The following is a 19,504-nucleotide window of genomic DNA, read 5'->3' as shown; positions in this document are numbered from 1 at the left end:
TGCGGGTTCTTTGAATGACAAAAAAATCGTTTGAATAATTATTATTAAATTTCGTTCTGAGCGATTTTCATTACCTAGAATTTGTCCAACGTTGGACTTAAATTGTAAGAACTGTTCACAGTGAACGGTATTTATCGGTTGTGCACTGGTCGGTAGTCATTAGTTATCCGTCAAGATGTTACGACGCTGGCTAAAATCGTCTTGTGAAACACCACATGATGAATATTTACCAAACCCATGTCTAACATCTTAAAAATCTGTGGAAATTTCAGCAGCAAATGGGGCTGTCGTACAAGCAATGTCTAAATCCCTGAAGAGAAAACGAGGCCAATACAACCATTATTCCGCGGAGCAGAGATATAAAATGGCAAAGTACGCTGTGGAAAATGGGGTAATGAAAGCTTCTAAACATTTTAGTAAAGTGTTGGGAAAGCCAGTAAATGAGACTAGCATCAGAACAATCAAAAAATCTTTCATTTTGAAAAAAGTTACGAAGAATCGGATGGACGAATTCCAGGACGGACTCCCGTGCGACAAACGCGGACGACCAACTTTGTTGGGCACGTTTGTGGAAGATGTTATCGACTACATAAAAAGTCTTCGACTTTCGGGAGGTATTGTCAATAGACCAATTGTTATCGCTGCTGCTCGTGGTATTATATTATGGCTAAAAATCGTCAACATCTGGTTGAATTCGGCGGATCTATTGATTTAAACAATTCCTGGGCTCAAACAATTGTCCGGCGGTTAAATTTTGTCCAACGCAAGGATACGAAAGCTGCACGAAAATTACCAGAAAATTTCCCATAACAAAAAGAATTGTTTTTGTCAAAAATTGAAGAAATCGTTACAGAAAACCGTATTCCTGATGACCTGATCATCAATTTCTATTAGACAAATGTTTACATTGTGCCTGTAGGTGATTACACATTAAAGGAAAAAGGATCAAAACAGGTCCCTATTATCCCACTTGAGAATAATAGACAAATAACTGTCCTCCTTGGATGTACCATGTCGGGCTTCTTTCTCCCCCTCAAGTTATCTACGCAGGCGGAACGAATCAGGTTCACCCGAATTTCCATTCCCCGATGATCGGCATATTACCCATACGTCAAATCACTGGTCCAACTCATGATCAGAGAGCATGTGTGATTATGTTGAAAAAATTATAGTACCTTATATTAAAAACGTGAGAGAAAAATTGCCATTATGTCGCTCCAATGTACCTGCTTTGTGCATATTTGACGTTTTCAAAGCACATCAAGTAAACGAGTTCAAAGATGAGCTGACTCGCAACAACTTCAGGATGCGCTATTTTCCCGCTAGCTGCACATCAGAATTACAACCGTTAGATCTTTCTGGAAATGACGAATTCAAAAAATGCATAAAGAATCAGTTTTCTGAGTGGTACAGGGATCAAATTCAGAAAGACCTAAAAAGGTGAAAAACAATGCAGTCTTTATACGTAGATCTACGATTGTCAACATTGAAACCCATTCATGCGGGGTGGCTGGTCAAGGCACATCAGACAGTTAGAAGCGAAACCACTCTGCAAGGGTAGGAAAAATCGGGAATTCTCACGCGATTGAAAAAGTGAACGTATTCTGAATATGTGTCCATGTAATTTTACAGGTTTTTTAAACTGATTTCAATGAACTGGTTTTCTTTTTATCTGTTTATATGCATGTCGTATTTTTAAAGCCAAATAAATATTTTAATCTTTATTAACAGTCAATTTATGGGTTCACATGTCGTTTAAAATATGAGTTGATCAGTTTTATCAATTAAAAGTCAGAGCACAAAGCAGTATCGGGTCATTGAAAGACAGACCCGTTTGGGGCTATTTGTCGTCTGACACGTGCTGTTATCTCAAGCTGGGACAAGTTTAAATTCATGCAAGTAAATTTACAGAAAATTCAAATCTTTAGGAGATTAAATTATTTATTATGTGAATTCTTAAGACAAATTTGTTTGACAGTTTGCATAGATAAAAACGATATACATTGGGAACACATATATGCAAGTGTTATATAATGTAGTAACTTCCGATTATCCTTATTCATGTAATGCAATTTCAAAATTTCATTCCAAAATGCACTTTAAGTACACTGGGAAAAAATTCCGCGGAAAATTTGTGTCTGAGAAAGTTTCACATTATTTAAGTCTCATGCGCCAAAAGTATGTAAATTTATTCCTTGTACTATGTACACGTAATTTATTGTTAACAAGTCTTAATTTTTAATAATTTTTGATATAATGTTTTGTTAGATTTAGAAGCAATTTTGATTGATGAATGTAAATTCAATATGTACTTTTTTACATTCATTGAAATAGATTTTTCTGACTCATTTGTAATATTTGAGATCATTTAAAAACAACATTATGCGTTTTTTTAGAGATACACTAATTTTTTTTAGATATGTGAGAATATTAATTTAATTAATAACTTAGATATGGCAATCTTTACCAAATGAGCTTAAAAATTGTGGTTCTAAATGGTAGTCCAAACCGTGCACCGAAACATCATCTAAAGAAACTTCTTCACACATATCTGATTAAAACAATCTTTCAAATTAAAACAAAGTCCTGAATATTTTGTTTGAAAGAATAAAAAAAAATATCTTATTTTTCTGTAATTATTAATGTTCATTTGTTTTGCAAAATGTTCGGAGCATTGTCACTTTGATGAACTTTGTGAAGTGATGTCTGCTACAAACATAATGTCATAACGTTCACTTCGCACCTTTAATGACTGTGCATGTTTCTACAAATCTATAGAGTGAAACTAATATTGAAAAGGTGATTGTTTTAAAGGCTTCGCCCTCATCATGGTCCCACTGTAAAACATACGAATATGGGGAAAAAAGAAAAGACCCCTTCAAGGTAACTGGCGGTACTGCTATTTTGCAGGACTTATTGGCATATTTTGGTGAAATAAAGCAACGTAAATTGTTTAATTTATGTCACGTAATTGTCTATCTACCTAAACTTTGCCATGATATCTCAATTTGCCATGCAAAAGAGGGGTACCATAGTAGCCGTGTCTGGATCTATTTATAAGAAATCTTATAGTTATATAATCTTTAATCAATAGACAAGTTTTACCTTTTATTTGCAACACTTGTTTCCTTGTCTTTACCTTTATATTCTTGTACACTTCTTCATTGTATAGGTAGGGCTTAGTAAATGTGATATAGGTATAGGTAAGTCTGTATTAAAGCAGCTGACTAGAGTGCTTTAGAAAGGACAGTGAAATTCTTACAATTTTTTTACTGTACATGTTATCTCATGAAGACTGGTAGTGACGAAAAATATTGTTAGGTAAGGCTATTACGAAGACTTAAGAAATGCATATGTTTCGTTTCAAATAGAGAGATATTGTAAATATTATTAATATACAACGTAGGAGTGTTTTTTATGTAAAAAAGCATCAACCCTGTAACACATTCATTACAATTGCCCATGTCGCGTGTGGTCAATGACTCGCCCTCCTACCCCCTACGGTCATGTTCTGTTAGTTGAACGAGAGACTCTTCGTTTTCTAACACCTAAAAAAATTCATGTAAAACTGCAGGAAATTATATGAATTTACATTATGTTCTGTTTACAAATAACAGCACAGCTTCTTTTCGCTGCCCGGGGAAGAGGTAAGATTAATAATTTTATTTTCTGACCCTTCTGATAATTTTTTCTTGGTAATTAGTTAAAACGTTAAAAGAAAGTAACTTCAATATGTATTCCCTACATCACTTTAATCTATCTTAAATTCTTATCAAAATAAATAATTAATATTATATATAAATTATTATTATTTTTTGTTTATTTCTATACAGGAAACGATTTTTGTTCGACAGCGAGTCAAACCGTTCATCATCAACATTTTAATCATGAACTATCCGTAAAGTCCAAGAGCATATCACGATAACTGCACAACTGCTCTCTGCACATGCGCAAAAACACTTTCGCAGTGCAACTTCTATTTTACTGAATCCATTCTTTTTTAGCTTTATTCATAACAACCTAAAATGGTTTGTGCTTGTTGTATTGTTCAGTGCACAAATCGAAATGACTCGAAAGGAAAGAGGAAGATCTCCATTTTTTTTTTTTTAGGTTTGTTTATGGTATTTTTCTATTTGAATTTTAAAACTACTAACTATGTTTATATATATTAGATAGGCAATAAGTCATAATCTCGTTTAATTTAGCTTTTGTTAGAAAAATCCCTCAGAGCTTGCTGTTTCTCTAAAATTCTTTTCACTGTCAATGAAGATATATTATAAAAACTATGCAAGATTTCAACAGAGTTTTTATGAAAACTTAGCATTACATTGTATGCATTGTGGATACAATAAAAACTGCTTTTTCTTGTAAATAATTAAAAATCTATTCTTCTTGATGTTTTGAAAATGTATCAAACAATTTCGTCTAGTCATTGTGAAACTAATAGCTTAACCTAATAGTGTATAGAATGTAAAATTCTTCATATTCTTTTAATCTTCAAAGATCTCCAAAAGATGTAAGAGAGCGCCGTTCCTGTATTTGGGCTATCAACAGAAAAAAAAAGTACTTCGAACCAAATAGGTATTCATGCATATGTTCAGAGCATTTTCAGTGTGAATGGCACAGTGATGATTCAGATGATGCCAATTATGCCCCGACCATTTTCCCTTACCAGGAAAATCTAGTGGATCTTATTAGAGAAGAGTGAGCACCTTGGAGAAATCTGCAGAATGTATCTTATAAATTACGTATTTAAGAAATAAATGGAAAAATAATAAATATCATAATTGTTCAACAAAAGTTGTAATTATTTGTATTTAAAATATAAAATTGAATCTTGAATTATTGTTTTAATATAAATTTAAATTTATTTAATGTATTTTTTAATTGTAGGTGTATACATGTGTAGTGTGATCGAATACCCCCGATGAGAGGACTAGATGTTGGCGGTGAACGGCTCTTGATCCCATCGACCAATTCTTAGCAAGCATAAGGAGGCTGGAGGTAACAAATAATTACTGGCAATAAATCTTCCTTTATCATGTAGAGTCAAATTCATATACAAGAATAAGACTAATTGGACAAGGCGGTGCGAATTGGTGTGTCAATGGGTGCATTCTCTTTGTACATTACTACCTAAGTTTTTCTACTCTACAAGAATCTTAAAGTGCTGAAACCCTTTCGATATCAGGATGTTATTCAGAGAAATATGCCTTTATGCTCCTATTCTTTTCTTGGTTTGAAAGATAAACTTGATTTTACTGAATTTTCATTTAAAGATCTAGCAGTTTGCAATTGGTTAATCAGAATAAGTCATTTGGAGTTATATGTATTTACTTAATGTTATGTGGAAAGCTTTTTCCCTGCCGGGGGGAGTAGGGGAGAGAAGAGGTGGAATTAACTAATTAATATGAAATAAACCTTCCTATAAATTTTCCTTTAAATATTTGCTAAAATTGATACAAAAAGAAAGAAACTATAATGTATCTTAAATTCTTATTGAAATGATTTAGATTTTTTTAAAATAAATGTTAATGGCTAAAAATCGCATAAGTATAATCATTTGTTTATTTCCATCCCAGAAAAGTGTATGGTATGAGTGCTAATTGAATTTCCGTACGTCGTCGAAACAGGTATTCTGTATGTTACAAAACAAATCATTTGTGTTCATTCAGTTTCATGTATTCTGAAGGTATCCCTAATGTCTAAGAACATTTTCATGTTTAAAAAACACACTTTACAATTTTCAAAATAAAGATTTCACTGTAGGGCATGTTTTATGGCAGACTGATATAATTTAATTTTGTTTGAAAAAAATAAACATAATTAATTTTACAGAGTAATTAATTAATAATTTACGCAATTAATTGAAAAGAAAGTACATGTAAAATATTAACAATATACAGATATTTAAAATTAAAATATAAATATGAAATTTGAGATCTCCTGAAAAAAGTTGTTTTTATCATGCATGCAAAAGCTCCAAACAAACAAGAAAAACTCCAAAACAAAGGGGGGGAAACAACACACATTAAAAATACACAAAGAAAAAAGTTGCTGAAGTGTTCACTACTATAATCTACCGAAGACTTTACAGCTCATAATATGTTCTTTATATGTTCATTGTCCGTAAAACATCATTCGTTGTCTGATATTTGTTCTCGAACATTTATTCATAATGATTAAAAGGCAGTATGTCCACGTTATAGTTTAAAGCTATCTTTTTTACTTATACTCTGAAAGCTGCTTAATCTGAGTTTTATGTTGTTAAAAGATTGTATAAACAGTTCAGTGATTGTAATTGTTCATTAATTAATAGTGATTTTTACTCGTATTTTAGCAATATTTCTTCTGAGATGAGTTCATATTGGATATATCAAAGAACAGATGATTCACCCCTCAGGAAAATTCGCCAAGGGATTGGGTTGGATGTGGTTTACCAATAATGTAAATATATTTTTAAAAGTATTTTGTTAATCAATACACAAATGTTCAAACAAAACATTATAACAAAGTTTGTGTAAGTACACAGAATTTTTCTTCTTAGAGAACAGTATTTGATACTTTTATCAGGTAGCTAAAAGAGAGCAACATTCTTTGTCCAAAATACAAAAATGTTTGAAAGCTGCATTTGACTACCAATCTCTTATCAATTGATAAATATATCTGGTTGTTAAAACTAGAGCATATGGAAGAGAGCTGCAACGAAGAGACTCATGGCGCTGATTATTGGTATTCCAGAACCAGAACCGGAACCTGAAAGAAAATGAAACATATAACATTGCAACTGCAACCCCTAATGCTATAAATTCTTGCATTAACAGTTGACAACATCAACCACTAATGATAAACCGCCGCCTAATGATACAATTTTATCATTAAGCGTCGCGAATGCAAAGCACACCTAACGCTTAATGAAACAAGCAAAAAGCTACAAGGTCAACCCCTAATGATACAAACATTTTATTATTAAGCGTTAGAATTGCACTCTTAATGATATGATAACAAACCAAAATGTGAAACGCCATTTAAAAAAGAAATATCTAGGAAAGAAAGATGGATGGCATGACAATTTATCATACAGAAGAAAGATTTTATCAGAACATATTATCCAATACAATGTCGTATCATACGGAACAATACCATAATGTAACATATTGCACATAACAATATTAAATCATAATACAGTATCATATAATTAGTATGATACAATATCATATTATATGATATAAAAATAAGATTTTTGGATACCTATCATACATATTATACAATATTGCATCATATAATACATTACTATATAAAAGTTTATATTAGTATACAATATTGTATCATATAATATAATTAAATTTCATATTCTGCAATATCGTATCACATGATTCAATGCAATATCATATCATATTCTACAATATTGTTCCATATGATATAATGCATTAGAGGTGTTATTTTTCTTCTTTAGAGCCACTAGATCAAACTCAGTTAATAAATCGTAATATACTTAAAATCAGTTAGAATATTGCTTTTGATCTGTGATAAGCCCCAAAAACTCATTAAAACACATACTTCAAAATTACCGTGAAAATGCAACATAAAAAAATCTATTTCTTTTTTTACTGAGAGGGTGTGCATTATAAACTCCATGACTTCTTGCTTACCATTTAATGGGGGATACTGTGATAAGCAGTGCACCTATCCTCTTTTTAGAATTTTTAAAATGTTTCTCTGTTACGAGTAAATAAAATAAATCCAGATTCCTGCAGTCTCTCTAAAACAGTATTTGTAACAATGACTACTTAAGAGCCGTAAAGTACGGAGGAATCTAACAATGTAATAGATAAAATACATGAAAGCATCATAAAAACAAATCAGTTATGTAATTATAGCAGAGTTAGCAAATCAATGCAGCAAAACAATTATATTCACGTGACGAATGTCCTTAAATTTGGTAGAAATAATCATTATGGATAGGAATCTATAAACTGTTTACATTTAATACCAATTTCTTTCCAAAAGTGAAATAACTGCAAAACTTAAGCAAAAGGAGATCAATGATTCAAATTCAATTAAGGACGTTGTTGTCAGGATTCAAGTTATTGGATTAGGCTAAAAAAAAGTTTGACATTTAGCAAAACAGAGGAAATTTGGACTAAATTTTCAGATTTTGTTTTCCACTTAAATTTTTTTGCTTGAACTTTAATATTTAAAGTTAAGATTTTATTTGTTGCTCAACATAATTTTGCATAATTTCTGTTAGTTTTATCTCGCTTTTTCGTTTAGATAATAGTACGGCATATACTACAAAAATATTGAAAAATGCTAAAATAAGATAAAAGAACCATAACTCAAAATTTTGATTAGTGACCTCATATGAACTTTATGCCAACAAAGAAAGGTCAGTACCTTTAGTTTTATTCTATAAATGCTTTAGCATTATCCTCATTCACTTTTTTGTTATACTGAATCATAAGTAAGTAAGGATTTGAAAACTGATAGAGGAAATTCGGACTTGAATATCTAAAAAAAATGTGAATGAAAACTTAATACTTTATATCTTTATTAATGTCACTACCATTCATAAACTGTATTTCATTTGTTTAAAAGTTTAGCAATTTGAATTATTTTCACAATTAAGAAAATCTCAGTCATAGTGTAAAATTTTTAGGGATTTTTCTTAAATTTTTCAAAAAATATTTGACCATTAACTCAAAAAGTAGGTCATTGTTTTGTTTTATAGTGTCTTGTTTCTCGAAATTATTCTTATGTGCTGTCGCTCGTAATAATGAGATACATGTAAATGTAACTCGTTAAGATGACAAACACACCGGTACCCCGATACAATACGTAAGTGTCTCGTTTTAAGGAAGGCTTTTTTTCTAAGATATACCCTTTCTCTCCGGTACTTTCTATAAACTGCAGTAAAGATTACAATATTTGTTTCACAAATAATAGAAAATTATACTGAAAACACAATGTAAAGTGTGCTCATTTTTATCTAAATGACCTCTATTCGCTATGAACAATTCATTTACTGTAGAATCATTAGAATTCGTGGTGGCTCAATTTTCGTGGTATTCGTTGGTAGCCCTTCCCCACGAATTTACATCCTCAACGAAAACAAATTTAGAACGAGTTATCTTTGTTACTGAAACTGAAAACTGGCACATCCACGAATTTACATCCCCACGAATAAGCAAAAAATTCACAATCCACGAAAATTGGCCTCCTCGAATGTAAATGATTCCACAGTATGCTTTTAGCGAATTATGAGAGAGAGAGAGAGAGAGAGAGAGAGAGAGAGAGAGAGAGAGAGAGAGAGAGATCAGCTTGAAAAACAGGTATATTGAACCAATGTAAACTAACACATGGCATGTGCCTTGTTTACAAGTAAAGAATTGTGAGCTCTGTAATTCGCTTATAACTATACGACTGACACTCAAATTTTAGTTTATCACTAGCAATCTTTTCTAAAGCATTGTAATCAATAAATTTTTTAAAAAGGTTGTTAAAAGCTGATGCCAGTAGCCAGTAATTGCATGCTACAATATTATTAGATAAATGCTTTATGATGACTGTCAACATCCAGTGCTTTCTGGTCGCAATATAATTAAAAATGTATACAAATGAATATCTAACTAAGACAAAAATTCAATTTTGAGATAATTTTTTTAGCCATGAATTGACTTTATCAAATGCTAACTAACTTTGTCAGACTAATATAATTAAGCCATTTATTACAAAGTAAGTCTGTTGATATAGTTTATTTCAAATTAAAGGGCTTGGGGACAATACTTTACTTCTGAATATGACACTCATTTCTACTGTAATTTTGGAAATCAAAGCAAATTTGTTATACCGTAGCATAGATCGCTATTTCGTAACTTTTCCCAGTATATTTTAGATTAAGAGGTTTAAAACATACATATTGGGTTTAGACATATCACTGATGCTATCATTTAACGGATATAAAATAATTACATTTCAAATCATTCTACTGCTATTTTGAAAACCAGGGTGCATTAAATAAAAAAAACTGCTTTAACCTATCTCTACGTAAAGATGCTGTACTATTTAAGTTATTGTTTTAAGGAATTACTGTGCAAATATTTTTCAGTATTAATATTTCAATCAGACTAACGCATTTTAATGACATTCATGTATCATTGTAATTGTTTTAAAAGAATGTTATGTTCATTATCTCTTTACTAAAGAATTTAGTTTAAGTCAAAAGAGGACGCATATACAAGTGGATGTAGTCATGTACAGTACCGTCATAATGCATTATTAGGTTGGGAGGAGTTCTATAAATGATTAAAAATGCGATTTTCATTGAGTTGTATAGGTGTTTATAACGTTTACTTATATTTTATTATAACCACCATAGACATTAAAGATATTCACAACAAGCCGGACGTCCATTGCAGATCAGTGTTCTACATTTAGATATATTATTATATCATTTAGAGTGCAATTGCAACGCTTAATGATAAAAATGTTTGTATCATTGGGGGTTGACCTTTTAGCGTTAGGTCTGCTTTGCATTCGCAACGCTTAGTGATAAAATTGTATCATTAGGCGGCGATTTATCAGTGGTTGATATTGTCAACTGTTAATGCAAGAATTTATAGCATAAGAGGTTGCAATTGCAACGCTTAATGATATTTGTATCATAAAGCGGTGTTTTATCATTAGAGGTTGAAACTGAACTTTATTTATTTTACAACGATTGATAAACAAGTTCTACAACTTACATTAATATCTCTCGTTGGCACGGATGTTAGCGCGTGGGGGTCATTGTTATGGGAAGAAGTTAGAGGTTGATACAGTAAATACTCATTATTGAATAAATGTGTCTTTATATAATGTAATACTGAACCCAAATAATAACTGAGTTAACACTTACTGAAATATGATAAATGTAAATTTATGAAACTTAACAGTAAAGAATATGTTTTCTTACGGTTTATAAGTTAATTAATACAATACATAACTAGATATTGAGAGAGCATTTAAAGATCTAAATCTGTTTTTGTATTATGTCAAACTCGTTAAGTAAATGAAACTTTTTTGATCCAACTATCAAATTTTACTATAAAAAATGTTAAATATAGAAAACTGCTACTTACATCCTTTTTCAATTAATTTTCGTTTTGCTTCTTCCTTCTCTTCCTTTGTACAAGTGGGTACATCATTAATGCAACTCATTCCGCCCCTAAAAGCATAGACTGAAAAATCATTCTTATAAAAAAGGAAACATGGTGCTAAATATCTTTTAAAATAATAAATTTGAGTGTTAACTATATAACAAATTCATACTTGCATGCGGATGCGTTATCACTGGACACAACAAGTACACATGCATCCAACGCAACCTTACAGCCTCTGTTTTGAGCAGAAACACCTGGGAAATGTTGTGAATATGATAAATAAGCCAAAGTTTGGTTTTATTAAAATTCAAAGCATCCATTTCCATTTTCAGAAAATGAATAAACTTCAAATAAAATTTCCAGGTCATTGCAAACTATTTCATCCACACCTTAGGAAAAGTATTCGTTTCTTTTGTAAACATTTATTAATATTAGTCTACTAAATAAACTATTAATACATCGTTCTGATTATAAATGAGACAAATAATAGAAAATAACTAGAAAACACCCTTACCCCTGTGGCTGATAGATAACATGGCCATAAGAAGAAGGGCAGGGATGAAAACCTTGTCCGAGGGAGTCATTGCTTTTATCGTACAGTGAGCGCGGTGATATGCTGAATCTGGTGATAGACTGGCGGGATGCAGCAAGAGTCTATTATATATCCTTATTCCACTAGGGGCTGGTTTTCTTCTACGATTTGACATCTGATTGGTAGAACAAATCAACCAATATCGGTAAGATTTTTTATGGAAAGATTGTTACAAGAAAAAGTCATATGCACACACACACACACACACACACACACACACACACACACAGAAAAATAATTTTAAACAACTTTTAATTTCTTTACATAAAAGAAATACGCAAATACTTAAAGTTTAACTGACAATGATACATGTATATAAAAAAAAGGAAAAGGAAAGAGAATTACAAATATTTGTGCAAAGAGTACAAAATGTGAATATGGCGTGTTGCTTTACAGAAACAAAAGTTTTTTTTTCGATATTAAACGTAAAAAAGGGCAATTATAAAGGATTTAAATGTGCATAAAGATATATTTATATTACAATTTTTCAGAGATCATCTGCAAATGGCTTTTATAATCTAAATATTCAAAGCTCATTGATAGGCTAGAATTTTTTTTTCATTAAATCTTCAAAAGTCTTCAAAATTGCTTCCTCATATTTGAATGCGGATAAAGATTTATTAAGTTGTAATAGGGTATTTTTTAAACTACCCACATTTTTGAATTGTGCAGATTTTACAGTCATATAAGATTTGAAAGATTTTTCAATTACATGTATTACGTATTTCTGCCAAACATTATGGAAAAACGAAAATATCACACCATCGTTCATTTTACTTAGTACCAATTTTAAGGTGGTATAGGACACCTCCATATTGTGACGTATTTCCGATCGAAGTAAATAATAAAATCGAGTATAGTTTCATTATTCTTTTCTTTCCCTAATTTGTAACCTAATAAGTTAACGCAATTGGTTAGAGCGTAAACTACGAACCTGTCAGTCATGAGTCCGAATCCTGCTTGGGCGTTTATAATTTTTACTTTTAAAACTTTTTTTAAAACTTATCTTTTCGTCAAAAATCGGGAAATTTTGAAAATCTATAAACGGTGAAAGTATTTTGACTATTGTTTTCTTTTATCAACATTGACATAAACTGGTGTCCAATACCACAAGTTTATTTATTTCACAGAAAGAACATTATGAATATTCAGATACTAATAATTCGATCTTGAAAGGATATCAGCTAGCATTTTTTTGAGAATGGGATGCAATGTAAAGCTGTTTACGCCATAATTTGCGTCGGCGATGAATGAATAGCGGTGAAAACGTACGCATGTGTTTGTGTTTTAAAAAAACAGCTGTAAATAATCGCATTAAATAGATATATTTTCCGGACAGGAAACCAAGGTCTCGTTTTGAATTACAACCTATAACGTGACAACGACAGCTAAATTTAGACTAATTCGCTAAAATAAAAATGGGTAAAGGATCAACAGCTTCATTATTACTACATTGTTTCAAGAGGGAAAAGATAATTTCTTACGTAAAGCATAAAATGATACTATATACGAATACGAACAAATTAAAAACTAAGTGTGTAGGCATTAAGAGAAGTATACCCTTGCATAGAACAAGGATGTGATTTACCAAAAGAGCTTTTTATAGTTTTTGCTAGTGTTCACTTAACACAGGCATAAGTAAGGGTATCCTCAATGACAAACCTAATGCACTAATAATGCATACATGTAATTATATTTTCAAATCAATAGCTCTTAGCAATTAAACCACCAGGAAGGATATGTAAAGATCCATAAGCAAACAATGATAACAACCACTCTTCCTTTATCAATATTAAACAAAACGCATTGAACTCCTGATTGCAATATTTACAATTTCTATTTTGCAATACTTTGTAGAAATTTTCAATACATACATTAAATTTACTCAATCTTATTTTACAGCAAAACAATATCAAACTTATAAAATGAGAAAAAATCTTTGGAACTATTCATTTTCTTACTTTCTTTAGTTTTTTTTATTGCTGTTAGAAGAGTCTTTAGATTTATTATTGGGTTCTATATATATATAGAGAGAGAGAGAGAGAGAGAGAGAGAGAGAGAGGATATCTATATTGTGTGATTTTATATTTGCTTTATCCATCGAGTTGAAATGGTGTACATATTCGCGAGGCTTGCCGAGCGAATATAACCATTTCAACGAGTTGGATAAAGCAAATATAAAATCACACAATTATAGATGTTCTATTTATTTCATACAATTTGATTTATATTATGAAGCTTTTGAGACAGTCCCTTGTGTGACCCAAATTGTTTTATTTTTTCAAAGATTAAAAACGATGATGCAACGTTGTGTTATGCGGCTATTGTGACCTTGCGCAATACATTTTAGTACGTAATTCCTGAGATAAATCTAACTGTTTTAATGTAAAGTTTCACTGAAATAAACCTTAAAATAATTTTTTAGCTCTAGATAATTTTTCTTAGAGCTTATTCACTTGATTAAATGGAAATTCCGATTAGAAGACTTGAATAATCAAGTTTGTTGACATAGGCTACACAAAGTTGCGAATGCTCGTTAGTTTGAATTGACTCGAACGAGGAACAGATGTTGATGCATGATGTTTAATAAAACAAACATTAGGCTAGCCTTATGATTCAAAATTGAAAATAGTGAATAAGGATGTCTACTGGTGGTGGAATAAAAGTCTCATGAAACATTATTTCGGTAAGTTCTTGTATAGGCCTATAAACACAACCAGAGCGCTCTGTTTTCATCGCGTCGTGAGGATGAACTCCTTGATAGTGTGTAGTTTTATAAACTTCACAAAGCAAATTGAAAGTTGGAAGTGGGCTAAATTTATCAAAAATCTTGACAAACAAGAAAAAAAGGGTCTTCCCCCTCACAATAGCCCCCCGGTTCCGACGCCTGTGCTACGCAGATATGTGTTTCCCTTCATATTTAAATTTAAATCTTTGACAAAATCAATTTTATATTATTAATTTTTTGTAGTATATATATAGTTATGTTGAAAGTACTAGCAAATCTTCGAAAATAGGTCACTGAAGCGTTGAAGCGAGGGGCTGTGTCAAAAGTAGTTCCGACCGGAAGTATTTGATATAGCATCACCCGTGTGATATAGCAAAGGTTTATCACACGGGTAATATACACGCTTTCAATAAATCGTGCCCTCTAGCGGAAGGGTTATCTACCTTACTTAGCGATGACGTCAAACGAGGATAAACGTAATTACGTACATGTATGAAAGAATATTATACACGACATAAATTTGCGTGAGTAATTAATATGTTTTGCAACGTTTTGTTGTAAGAAAAAATATAACAATAATCGAAACTGTTAACATTTTCTTTGTAATTGACTAATGTAATCGATAATTACGCTCATTAAATCAATATTATATAATATAATCGATTACGAGTCTACTTTCACTTCACCACACGTATGAGATAAATATATATATTAGTTTCCTAAGAGTTCTTACGACAAATCATAAGGAAATCAAGGAAATTTCAGATTCATTTTAAGTCAAACGTAATGGTAAAAATCAAAGCTATCTCAAGAACATCCTAAACTAAGATTCTTACATCATTATTACACAGAGATACACAAGGCTTAAAAGCCCTCTAAGAGGTTTCAAGTAGTTTTTATATAATTATGTGGAAAAAGTTCAGATTATTATGTTCGTCATTATATCATTTTGATAATTCATGGGTTTTTAATATAAGATTGCTTACATTATCACATGTATTCGTCAATTTTACATTGATCGCATTTAGATTCTTTAATAATAGTCTCATTAGATCCTTCAAACTTTTAAATCAAAAAGGCAATAAACACCACTTCCCAACCGCTAAATATTTTTATTTTTAACAATTATATATACCCAGAAAAATGTATCAAAAGAATTTGTTAGAAATAGAGATCAATTATCCAAATTATAGTTTCAAATATACGATGAAAGAAACCATTGAAGAGGTTCGTTTCTGTCATTCTTGATATCTATTTTATGTTACCTCTTGTCTGAAAATCCTGCATCATTTATAACTTCTATTTGTATTTTTGTATTTTACAATACCGAATTAACCCTATTGAATACAATTGTTAAAAGAAAATTACATATTAACAGAGTTTAGTAAGGGAGTCTATTTTGTGGCGGAAGGTTTTCAAGAAGAAAATTTTCAACAATTTTAGATTATGTTACTTTAGCTCCTAACTTTTAGCGCAGACCAAACGCCACATTGTTAGTTTTATTAATGTTGTTCTGAAAAAAGGAAAACATTAGAGTGTTTCTATCGATATATTTTAGCATATTTAGCTTATTAGAAGTCAAGAAAAAATTAACTCCAGTTTTTGCCTAAATTGAGCTTATTTCATGTCATATCTCATTTTTTTCAGATGTTACCCCTACTTTTTTTTAAAATTTATTTGAGACATTATATGTATGTCTATTTATATGCAAAGTTTTTGAAAGATGGCATGACTAATACTTTGTTTATTTATGTTATAATTTGATGACTCCAAATTTTGTAACAATCTTAACATCTGCTGTTATGTTCGTCTCGTCCAGCGCATTTTGTAAGTTTTGGACTGACTCTGTTAGTATGACAGTGTTGTCAGCATAAAATAAGATTAACAAGTTTACTGCAAACAAGCAACTCGTCCTCTTGATCATTTGTGATAATACTTAACCGACTGACATTTCTCTTATTCATAAATTTTTCTATATCGTTAATATAGATGGAAAATAAAAAAGATGGTAGGTTTTTTCTTTGACGTACGCTAAGGTTACAAAATAAAACAGGTTAAGTTTCGTTATTCAGTTTTACTTTTGACTTTATACTGCATGTTGTACATGTTTTTTTTAAAGAATGTAAGACATATACCAGTTATGCTACTTTACTATATTTTAAGCCATAAATCTTCGAGTCACACAATATCAAATGCTTGCTTGAAATCAGTAAAAGCACAAAACAGTTTCTTTTTACAATGCATTAAAGTTTGTGAAAAAAACAATAGTATAATGCTATCCAGAGTAGAATAACCTTCCCTAAATCCAGACTGGCAACCACTAATTAAGTTTAAGTCATCAGAATACAGTTCAAGTCAACTGCTTAAAACGCTTGTAAAAAGTTTACCAAAACAGCTTAACAAAGTAACCTGGATATTTATTCTTTTTTAACTTTAACAGCTGAGAGGAATTTTTCTCGGTAATAGTACTATCAAGAAAGTCACAACTAGTTTCCTCTCACTCAACTTGGTCGCTTCATATTATTACTATCGGTGCTTTCAGTTTTATTTTATTCCGCAATTCTTACATATTATCAATATTGACAGCGTATTTACGAACTTGATCCGATTGTTTTAAAATTTTCTAGAAGTCCCAACTGGTTTTTACTGTGGAGATTTTTAAAATTTATCAATGCTGTGTAGTTATGAAATAATAATCTTTCTGTGCTGATTGAATAAATAAAATCATACTGATTTAAAAAAAAATGATCGAGTGTGTAGTGAAAACAAAACGAGACGATTGAGATACCTTAACTTACTTAAAGATCTTTTTATTTTATTTTGCTTTGTATATCAAACCAATGCCTTCTTTAGCAGTTATACCCCCTGGAAGTTGAATTTCATTAGAAATATTTAAGACCTTTGAACCGTACAGTTTAGAGACACTGGACTACTTGAAAATGAAGAATTACCTTTGCCCATCCAAATGACATAAAGATCAAATGTCAAGGTGGATTAAAAATCATCACACCAAATCTATTGACATTATTTTTTCTTGAATAACGCAGGGAAAGCATTCCTCGATTCTTTCGAAACAGAAATATTTAAGGAATGAATTCAATATTTACTTGTTTTATACGATATAAAATGGTTTGGGACAGTTTGTGTTATCTGTTTCAAACTATTTTATATCGTATAAAACTACATGTAATAAATATTGAATTCATTGCTTATAATTTAATTTTTTTACTCTTCATTGTAGATTAAAACGGTCATTTGACCTTTAAAATGACGTAAAATTGTACAAAATTCAAGCGGAAAAATACATAACCCACGTTAGCGGGTTTTGCAAATTTTTCTGCAATGATCGCTACCTTCATAACCCGCATGAATCATCAAAGAAAGCATTTTATTATTTATATTAACATCTTTCTTTTAAATTGATTATGAAAAGTTACTAAAATTCACTTAATTACTGTTAATGTACATATGTATATAATGTAAGCTAGAAGAAACAACCTAATCGTCTCCTGTGAGACTTTGAGTCTGACATCTTCATGATTTTTCGTGCAGTCCGTAAGGACAAGCGCGTACAAGGCCTGACAAATCCCCCCCTACCCAGCGTACAAGGCCTGACAAATCCCCCCTACCCAGGATTTTGAAATGGCATATGAACATATAAAAAATCTTTACATTTGAAACTGTGCATCAGAACATGTACATGTATAATATAGAACTGCATTCTCTGACAAATTAATAATATACAAAAAAACATGTACTTGGTACTCATCTCCGTTGTTTTGATTGATGCTCTCTAAGCATTACAGCAAGATTTCATATCTGTGCTAGCGCTATTTTTATCCGACATTGTATGTACAGAACATGAATTGTTGTCATTATATAAATGGTATTATATATTTTTCTCATAATCGATAAAAAAGCAAAACACGTTTTACTTAAAGGCAAATGAATTTAAAATAAAAACGCCGTCTATACGATTCGAACACCCTCTCCATTGAGAAGTATGGACTACGAGCCTCCGCCTATCACAGTGAGCTACGCTGACACACTAGAGTACGGGTGAATAAATTTAACTCTGACAATAATTAATAAAGTTAAACGTTTTTGGTGAAAATCACAAATTTGACCTATTATGGGTCTATACTCCATTTTAATAAATCAATAATAAAAATCAAAATAAACTCATTCTTTAAATAAAAGTACTTTTAGGATGGAGTCAGGACCCATTCATACCTAATTTTGCAATTAAAAACGGTGAATGATACAAGATTTTGGCAAAAGATGATGTGCAGCTTAATTTGGAAACCAATACCTGTCGTGTTTATAGAATAAACGCACAATATTGACTTACATCGTGAAATTTATAATGAAAACAATGCATATAAGTCAAAAATTAATATTATAACTTGAATTGAAATTCTTTCGCCTTTATTGCTCCGAGTGGGGGATATGCAACGCCCCAGGGGCCCGTTTCACTAAAAGGCGTAAGATACGACGAAACTTAAAAAGATAGAAACTTGTCAATTGTGTTTGAGAGAGAGAGAGAGAGAGAGAGAGAGAGAGAGAGAGAGAGAGAGTCGTAAAGTATTCAGGCATATTGATCTTGTTAAGTGACAAAATCACACAACAAAACTTACTGAAATGTTTTATTTGAAAGATATATTTGATGAAGCATATAGGATATGTTCATTCAAAATAATTAACTCATCAGAACTATTTTGTTATCGATATCTACGGTGATTTAACCATGCTTCGAACACCCTTGGAATTTCTATTTTGATCAATGGTCAATTATGGCCCGAGTATAAATATTTTTTTATATTAAATTTTCTGGTTTCCTCTTGCTCTATCATTGAAAGGAAATCAGTGAATTTGTTACAAAAATAGAAAATATAGCGAATTAATGCAGTAATGAGGTATTTAACCATGGATTGGACATTATAAAGCAAGCATCGAACAACCATACAACAGATACTAAATATAACGAAATTTTAATATTTCATGCACACACAAAAAAACCAAAAAACAAAAACAAAAAAAACG

The 19,504-nt window shown here is 31.0% G+C and overlaps 1 protein-coding gene across 1 annotated transcript; it reads right to left on the bottom strand.

Annotated features, from left to right (window-relative positions):
* Nucleotides 1-5,549: 5,549 nt before the first annotated feature.
* Nucleotides 5,550-11,810, bottom strand: LOC128155567 (uncharacterized). The gene is made up of 4 exons (XM_052817336.1): nucleotides 11,656-11,810; nucleotides 11,311-11,395; nucleotides 11,121-11,206; nucleotides 5,550-6,756 (listed from the first exon to the last, which is right to left on the bottom strand). Exons 1-4 carry the CDS (start codon nucleotides 11,723-11,725, stop codon nucleotides 6,680-6,682), a joined length of 318 nt encoding a protein of 105 aa, XP_052673296.1. The 5' UTR covers nucleotides 11,726-11,810; the 3' UTR covers nucleotides 5,550-6,679.
* Nucleotides 11,811-19,504: the final 7,694 nt, after the last annotated feature.

This window comes from Crassostrea angulata, chromosome 7 (genome assembly GCF_025612915.1).
Source record: "Crassostrea angulata isolate pt1a10 chromosome 7, ASM2561291v2, whole genome shotgun sequence".
Taxonomy (NCBI): Eukaryota; Metazoa; Mollusca; class Bivalvia; order Ostreida; family Ostreidae; genus Magallana; species Magallana angulata.
The sequence above is the reverse complement of the archived record's forward strand: the minus strand, read 5'-3'. Positions and strand labels throughout refer to the sequence as shown.